This window comes from Scyliorhinus torazame, chromosome 11, assembly GCF_047496885.1.
Source record: "Scyliorhinus torazame isolate Kashiwa2021f chromosome 11, sScyTor2.1, whole genome shotgun sequence".
NCBI classification, from domain to species: domain Eukaryota; kingdom Metazoa; phylum Chordata; class Chondrichthyes; order Carcharhiniformes; family Scyliorhinidae; genus Scyliorhinus; species Scyliorhinus torazame.
Window position 1 is genome coordinate 120,946,792 of NC_092717.1, and position 9,333 is coordinate 120,956,124.

General features: G+C 39.7%; 1 protein-coding gene across 3 annotated transcripts in view; it reads right to left on the minus strand.

Annotated features, from left to right (window-relative positions):
- Window positions 1-9,333, minus strand: part of chd7 (chromodomain helicase DNA binding protein 7) — a 378,323-nt gene that overhangs the window by 142,202 nt on the left and 226,788 nt on the right. For all 3 annotated transcript variants that reach the window (XM_072467710.1, XM_072467709.1, XM_072467711.1), the window contains exons 10-11: window positions 4,831-4,968; window positions 1,186-1,307 (exon numbers count right to left, since the gene is read on the minus strand). In XM_072467710.1, coding sequence (XP_072323811.1) covers window positions 1,186-1,307; window positions 4,831-4,968 — 260 coding nt within the window. The remainder of the gene's footprint in view (window positions 1-1,185; window positions 1,308-4,830; window positions 4,969-9,333) is intronic.

Below are 9,333 nucleotides of genomic sequence, written 5' to 3' on the forward strand. Positions count from 1 at the left end.
GCCATCCATGAGCTCCTCAGTTGTTGTTGGAGGTGACGAAGCAGGGGAAAAGGAGTTCAAGAGGACGGTTTGTGGTATAGAAAACAAGCTTGTGGCTATCTGCATTCCAGGGTGATTCTGGAATCATGAGCAAATAGCAATCAAAAGCATTGTAATTTCTGTATCTAAGCTTGCCTTCAGTTTTCAAACACCCCGAGGGAGAATTACTTACCTCCAAAATGTTTTTGGGACGGGGGAAAAAGGAGAGGGAGAGAGAGAGAAAGGTTGCTCCACAATCCGTGCTACATGGGCAATGGATAGCTAAAATCCCACATATTGCACTTCTCAAAAAATTAAGGATTCTGGTGACATCTCTCTCATTCTTTTCCACGATATGGTCCACGTTACATCATTTTTATTACTTCCAAGAAATTTCTGCTCTATTTCTTGTTGCATGTGTTGTCAGTTAAGACAAATGTTTTACTATTTGAATTCTTTAAAAGATCAATGATGAGAGCTATCCAAGATTGACTTTGATACGACTTTCAAAAATTTCTACATGCTAAGTACTTCAGGCAGCATTCGGTCTTCCAAAAAAAGCCATTATGTGAAGCATTTAATTAGTACATTTTTTTGTGTTTCATACAAGATGAAGATGGTAAAGGGTAATACCCATCTGCACTCTACATTGCATTAATACCATTACAACAGTATTTCTATTTAAAGAACAGAAGCCATATTTATTAATACAGTTCAGGCTCTATGCTGTTCCCCATCTCAAACAGGTCACTCTATCATCTCTCCTCCTTTCAGAACCTCTCAAAACTGGGTCTCCATCTTTGGTTTTTGTGTTAATTTTTGTCCAACTGCATTGAAGTGCCTTGGGATGTTTCTCTATTAAAAATGTGATATAAATTCAAGTTGCTAAACTTCTGACCTAGTGCTGCTTGCATCAGATACTGGATTCAACATCTGCCAGTCAGCTTTAAGCTACTGAATGTGACTCTCAAATCGAGAAAGCACTATTACAAAACTAGTTTTTCATGGACTGATGAACCTGCTTTTGCACAAGAGAGCTGGCTCACAGATTCCAATTCCTTGTGGAATTGCTAATTAAATTATACTAGTATAAAAATGGTTTTACATATCCCTAGAAAATTATTTATGTCCATTACACCAAACTATTTTGAAAACACTGTAACCTACCTGTTGTACCAATTGAAGAGTAGCCAATTTACGCCCTCCAGTTGATATTCCCTGAGTTGATTGCCATTTTTATAATCTGTCGAATGTTCCAATTTTGTCCAAAATTCTGCAAGCGGCCGTTCCTTATGGATACAAATCAATATTAACAAATCCATAGGTATGCAAGAACTCAAGAATGTTTATTGATTAGGCAAGGTATTTAGGTCAAAGAAGCTTGTCCCTTTTACCTCTGACAATACTGCCAATTTTCTCAGAATATTCCTCAATGCATTCTCTAAAGATGCATCCAAGTAATACTTGAATTCACTTACAGTGCCTATTTCAGTGTGCTTCCTTAGCAATTCGTTCTACAACTGTTTGTGAAATAGTTCTCAACTTCCCTTGCTTCTTTTTTATATTTTAATTTGTGTCCTGCAGCATTAAAGCCCTTGACAAATGAATAACTTGCCTGGAAAATGTCATTCGATTCCAAAGTTTAACCGTTTCTCTTCCAAAAAGGCTCCAATTTCAAATTTTTTATGTACCCTCTCATCTTCAATATTCCAGGGACCTTGGTTATATAATTTCCAGGAGTTTAATATATAAATGTAATAATAATAATAATTGCTTGTTGTCACAAGTAGGCTTCAATGAAGTTACCATGAAAAGCCCCTAGTTGCCACATTCCGGCACCTGTTCGGGGAGGCCAGTACAGGAATTGAACCCGTGCTGCTGGTCTTGTTCTGCATTACAAGCCAGCTGTTTAGCCCACTGTGCTAAACCAGTCCCTTGTGCACCCACATCAACATGAAATATCCTGTTGGTGGCCTAACCAAAGCGGTGTACATATTCAACATCACTTTCTGCTGTTATGCTTAATTTCCCCCCTAAAAAACTCTTTTTGCTTCCTTTCTAAAGGCTTTCAATAAATGAATTTCTTACTTATCTGTATTCCCATATTTCTTTATTCTTTAATTCTTAAAATCTAACGCCTCGTCGTTAATTTGCTTCCATTACTCTGTCTCTCTATAAAGCAGCGCACTGAAAGTTGTCTATTATGATCACTTATTCTGCCAATATCTCACGTAATTCTCAAAAAATACAGATCTTTAATGGTTGATTGCCTCAAAGATGCTACCATAAAGAATCTACTGTGCACCCCAACGCAATCGTAGGCCCTCTGTTGCTGTTTAATAAATTTACAAAATGTTTCTTGTTTCTGATTCAGGACTTCTAGAAGAGAACACTTTCTTCTAATGGAGGCGATTTATGTTTGAACTCCAGAATGAATCAGCATGAATGGCAGCATGATTCATTGTGTTGCTCATTATGTTCTTATGTTAGTCTTGTGGGATGCATGTAATTATAAATACAAATACGATTGAAAGTACAGCAGCTGGAAGCAGTCTGAAATTGAACAAGTGCTTGGAATCAGTAGCTCCAGAAATCTATTCTTGAGATAGACAGTCAGTTACAGAATATGTGAACTATAGGTGATATGGAGCATAGTACTAAGTCTTGTAGCCCAGGTGCATTTGGTCAGCAATGCAATGATAAATTGTTTGCACATCACATCTGTTTATTGTTCTCCTACTCTAATGCAGGACCGTTAATTGTGTATAGAGTCTGGGTGCTGCTTGCATTGAGTGGACGATGTTACACTTTAGATTACTTATAACGGAGAACCCCAGCAGCCAAATTTATATACTTGTATGACAACAGATAATCTCTCAGAAGGAAGATCATGAATTAGAGGTTCAACTGCAAATGGAAAATGAAGTCCAAGTACAGACTTTACCAATCCCAAAAAGATGCATTTATTTTTATTCTTTGCATCTATTCCCTAGCCATACAAATGCATCTCCAGAGACCTTAATAAGCACAGGCCACTTATCTGGCATCTTAACAAATCCATCCTGAAAATTCACCGACAACATTCATTAAATTTTCATTCTGATTTCCTCAATAAATTCAATTTGAATAGTTAAGTACAATCTGCCCGTTACAAATCGACACCATGATTAGCTCAATAGAAATGTAACCATAATCAAGGCAAGACTAATTTGGCATATAATTTCCAAATTAAACCTTTTCCTCTTTTTGAGTAAGTTTAATATTCACAATCCTCAAATCCTTTGGCATGGTTCTCATTTCCAAAGATTAAGTGGTTTTGCTATCTTTTTCCCAACCTTTTATATGGGATACATACGATTGAAACCGTGTGACTGTTCCTGTTAACTTTTTTTAAGAATAGTATCCTTTCTTTTAAAAAAAAAATAATTAATTTAGAGTACCCAATTATTTTTTCCAAAGGGCAATTTTGCGTAGCCAATTCACCCACCTTGCACATCTTTTTGGGCTGTGGGAGTGAGACATAAGAACTAGGAGCAGGAGTAGGCCACCTGGCCCCTCGAGCCTGCTCCACCATTCAATGAGATCATGGCTGATCTTTTGTGGACTCAGCTCCACTTTCCGGCCTGAACACCATAACCCTTAATCCCTTTATTCTTCAAAAAACTATCTATCTTTATCTTAAAAACATTTAATGAAGGAGCCTCTACTGCCTCACTGGGCAAGGAATTCCATAGATTCACAACCCTTTGGGTGAAGTTCCTCCTAAACTCAGTCCTAAATCTACTTCCCCTTATTTTGAGGCTATGCCCCCTAGTTCTGCTTTCACCCGCCAGTGGAAACAACCTGCCCGCGTCTATCCTATCTATTCCCTTCATAATTTTATATGTTTCTATAAGACCCCCCCCCCCCCCCATCCTTCTAAATTCCAACGAGTACAGTCCCAGTCTACTCAACCTCTCCTCGTAATCCAACCCCTTCAGCTCTGGGATTAACCTAGTGAATCTCCTCTGCACACCCTCCAGTGCCAGTACGTCCTTTCTCAAGTAAGGAGACCAAATCTGAACACAATACTCCAGGTGTGGCCTCACTAACAGCTTATACAATTGCAGCATAGCCTCCCTAGTCTTAAACTCCATCCTTCTAGCAATGAAGAACAAAATTCCATTTGCCTTTTTAATCACCTGTAAACCAACTTTTTGCGACAAATGCACTAGCACACCCAGGTCTCTCTGCACAGCAGCATGTTTTAATATTTTATCATTTAAATAATAATCCCTTTTGCTGTTATTCCTACCAAAATGGATAACCTCACATTTGTCAACATTGCATTCCATCTGCCAGACCCTAGCCCATTCACTTAGCCTATCCAAATCCCTCTGCAGACCCACGCAGATACGGGAAAAATCTGCAAACCCTAGACGGACAGTGACCCGCGGTCAGGATCAAACCTGGATCCGATACGGTGAAGCAGTAGTGCTAACCACTGCACCGTGCTGTCCCCTTGAACAGTATTCTTTCTAACGTCTCCAGTAGTGGTTCATCCACATTCACTGAGTAAGTTAAGAATCCAATTTACACCCGTAAAAACAAAATACTTCAGCATTTCTATCATTCCCTCACTCAAATACACATTTGCCACCTGTGTCTGTGGCAATTTTTTTGATCAACTTTGCTTTTAATCGCTTGTAAATGCCTATTCTATTTCCCATTGTCTTCACTGTTGTACTTCTTTCAGATTCTCCATGAGTCATCCCAATCTACACTTTTTACTTTTTCTCAGTCTGAAACTCAAGTACAGAATTATGATCTTACCGTATGCTCGGTTCTTGGTTTCACAGACTGTAGTTGTTGAAATTCTTCAATCTTGACTTGGTCTGTGTCTGGTTTCAGTTCCCAAGTGCTTTCTTCATATGGAAGAGAACACCACTTCACCAAATAATGGGTTATTGACTATTTTGAAAATCAACAAAATTAATCCAGTTAGGAACATCCAACTAATTTGCATATGCTTCATTTATTCAATACTCGAGTATAAAAACGTACGAGTCAGCAAATGGGTTTTCTAAACACTACAATAGGGATCAGAATAAATTTCCAGCCAATATATCAAGTATGTGGCCTTAAGTTGTCTTAAGCTCCAAAAGTTGAAATAAACTGTATGAATAACACATAGTCAATTATAAGGATGTAATAGCTGAGCACTTACAAATGCATAATATATTCAAGCAGAGCCAGCATGACTTCTTGAAGGGGAAATCATGCCCGACAAATTTATTAGAATTCTTTGAGGTGGTAATGAGCAGGGTAGATAAAGGGGAACCAGTAGATCCAATATATTTGGAATTCCAAAAAACCTTTGCTGAGGTATCACACAATAAGATTGCATGGACAAGGCAAGGGATTGGCTAACCAATAGAAGAGAGAGTTGGGATAATTAATGGAGTGGCACAGGGGTCCGTGCTGGGGCCACAATTATTTACAATATATATAAATAATGTAGATGAGGGAAGTGAATGTACTATTGCCAAGTTTACGAATGACACAAAAACATAGGTGGGAATGCAAGTGGTGAGGATGCCACAAAGAGTGGGCAAAAAATTGGCAGACGGAATATAATGTAGGAAAATGTGAAATTATGCATTTGATGGTAGGAAGAATAAAGGAGCTGAATATTATTTAAATGGAGAAAGACTGCAGAAAGTTGTAGCACAGAGTAATTTGGGGGTCCTCGTGCATAAATCACAAAGCTTGCTTGCAAGTTCAGAAGGTAATTCAGAAGACAAATGGAATTTTGGCCTTTACTTCAAAGGTAATGAAGTATGAAAATAGGGAAGTCCTGCTAAAACTTTGCAAGGCACTAGTTAGACCACACCTGGACTACTGATAACAGGTTTGATCCTCTGATCCAAGGAAAGATATACTGGCATTGGAGGCAATCCAGAGAAGGCTAACTTGGTTGATCTCGGTAGGCAGAGACCTTATGAAGAGACGTTAAGTAATTGGACCTGTACCCAGTGAAGTTTAGAAGAGTGAGGGGTGACCTTATTGAGACATATAGGATTCTCAAACAGCTTGACAGGGTAGATGCTGAAAGGGTGTTTTCTCTTGTGGGAGAGACTAGGACCAGAGGGCCTAATGTTAGAATAAAGGATTGCCCATTTAAGGAAAAGATAAGAAGGAATTTCTTCTCTCAGAGGATAGTGAATCTGTTGCAAACAACAGTGAGGCTGGGTCATTACGTATGTTCAGGGCTGAAATAGACAGATTTTTAATCAGTAATGTAATCAAGGTTTATGGGGATAAGGTGGGAAAGTGGAGTTGAGGATATCAGACCAGCCATGATTTAATTGAATGGCAGAGCAAACTTTCTGCTCCTACATCTTATGATCTTATTTAAAACCAGATTATCAACATTATATGGTTGCAATGTATTTGTCCTACATAACATTACAAGGAGGTAAATGAGTTGAATTCTGGGACTGAATCTCTGGGACAAACAATAACTAGGACTCAAGTGAAACATGTTAGGCTATCTGCCTTGGCCAGTTTTAGAAAGCACCAATTATAGATTAATAATTTGATGTTATGCTCCATAACAATAACACAATATATGATTTATATAAAGATGATTTTCAGTGAACTGATTTTTCAGAATAGTGCTTAAACTTGAATGTTGCATGACTTACAAGAAGAATGTCCATTTGAGGTGTTTATCAATGTTGACAATATTGCTTTATAACACTCTTGCTGGATCTGCTTTCAACATTAAATACAACTTAGATGAAGTACAGACATGTATTTTGAAGAGGAGGAAATATTTAGGTAAAGAAGATTAATTGTCACACAACATGAATCTCAAAATTCCCAATGGCCAAGAAGGAAAAGTACTACAAAGCCACGGACCTCAGGAAGATCCTTGGTTTGATCTCAGTGAGTAAATTTGCTGATGTCAGGAGAAGGAGACTGCAGCATAGCGTTAATGTTATTGGACTAGTAATCCGGAGGTCCGGGCTAATGCTACAGGTACACCAGGTCAAATCCCCCCATGGTAGCTGGTGGCATTTAAAACAATTAATTTTTAAAACTGGGATTGAAAACTACTAGTGACTATGAAGCTATAATTAATTACCATTAAAAATACCCTAAAATCTGAGTATTCGAAGGATTGTCTTCCACTGTCAAATTTGATATTTTATTACTGGGCTGCTAATGCGGAGAAGATGTTGGGATGGTGTGGGGACCCGGTCTACCTGGGTGCAGATGGAGTTTTGGGTCATGTAGAGGGTCCAGTTTGGGAGCACTGGTGATGGCTTCCCTACCAATTGCTCCAGCAAAGTACTCGCCAAATCCAGTTGTTGACTCCACTTCAAAAAATATGGAGGCAGCTCTGACAACACTTCAAGCTGGGGTCAGTGTCAAAGCTGGCCCCTATTTAAGCTAACCACCTGTTCAAACTTGCAAGGTCAGATGTTACGTTTGGGGTGTGGAAGGGAAAAAGGGGCTGTAGAGCATGTGTGATCTATCCCAAGAGGAGCGGTTTGCATGCCTGAAAGAACTGAAAGAACAATTCAGGCTCTCGTTTAGGTACCTCCAGGTATGAAATTTTGTTAAGACGGATGTTTCTGTCACTCCTGTTGGCGCCATCTTCCTTGCTGGAGGGGATCCTTTCCTGTTCGGTGTTGGAAGAGGATAGTATGTGGCATAAATGGATGGATTTTGATACAGAATTCGGTCTCGACAGAGGGGATGAATGGAAGGAGTTGTTGGGGTCTATATTGGAGGAAGAGGTGTGGAGTGAGGCCCTTCATAGGGTGAATGCCATGGCATCGTGTACGATGCTGAGCCTGATCCAGCTCAAGGTGGTGTTTAGGGCGCACCTTACTAAAGCAAGAATGAGTTGTTTCTTTGCAAGGGTTGAGGATAGGAGCGAGTGCTAATCTCACACACCTATTTTGGCCCAGTCCCAAGCTTGTGGGTTTTTGGGTCTCCTATTCAGCACCATTTCAGTGATCCTGAGCATTGAGCTGGAACCCTGTCCTTTAGCAACTATATTTAATGCTTTGGATGTGCTGGAGCTGCAGATGGGGGTGGGGCGGATGTCCCTGTCTTTGCCTTGTTGGTTGCTCAGATGCGAGTTCTGCTGAGTTGGAGGTTGGCGACGCCACCAAATACCTCGGTGTGGCTAAGGTCAAATACACCGTGAAGGGGTCAATTGAAGGGTTCTACCGGAGATGGCAACCATTTATACTATATTTCAAGAAATTGGTCACTGTTAGCTACTGGGGAGAGGGTGCTCTGTTCAAGGGTGGTTTGCATAGGTTAGTTTATTGTTCTTTTGAATGTATCATTACTGTTGCTGTTTGTATTTTTGTATAAAATGACAAAAGCTAGGCGGCACGGTGGCGCAGTGGTTAGCATTGCTGCCTACGGCGCTGAGGACCCGGGTTCGATTCGGGCCCTGCGTCACTGTCTGTGTGGAGTTTGCACATTCTCCCCCTGTCTGTGTGGGTTTCACCCCCACAATCCAAAGATTTGCAGGTTAGGTGGATTGGCCACGTTAAATTGCCCCTATATTGGGAAAAAAATTAATTGGGTACTCTAAATTTATTGTTAAAATGTATTTTTTTTTTTTAAAAACACACCTGGTTCACAAAAGTCCTTCCTTTATGGAAGGAAATCTGTCATGCTTACCTAATCTGACCTACATGTATCTCCAGATGCGGAGCAATATGGTTGACTCTTAATTGGTGAGCAAGCCTCTCGAACAAGCCACAAGAAATGTTGACATTGCCAGTGACACTCACACCCCACGAAAGAATTTGAAAAAGATTCCAAAGACCTCAGTACTCCGTGGACTTGAGAATAAAATCATTCAAGGTTTCACTCTTTGATTGCTATCTGATGGAACTCCCATTCATCAGAATGATGGAGTTGTAATGTTACAAGCACATCAATCCTTCAATAGTTGAATAAACTGCCACTACTGATTGAGATTCTCACACAAGTGTAAAGCACAGAACAAGCAGCATCAACGTGGCTCAATTAGGTACACTTAAATAGCCACTTGCGCTGAATTCAATCTCATGTGGGTGCGAATTTGAAGAAAAATGTGGTTTTCCTCCCCTAAATAAAAGTTGGATGAAGAAAATATCACAATTATCCATCAACCCCTTTTAGTCAGCTGCATAAACGTTCCACCTTTGATGAGGTTCCTCATTTGATTCAATGCCTATGTTTTAACAGATTTCAGTCAGGACAGGTACACCTGATATTAGCACCTCACGTTAGCGAGGTCAGAAATGATCCAAAAATAGT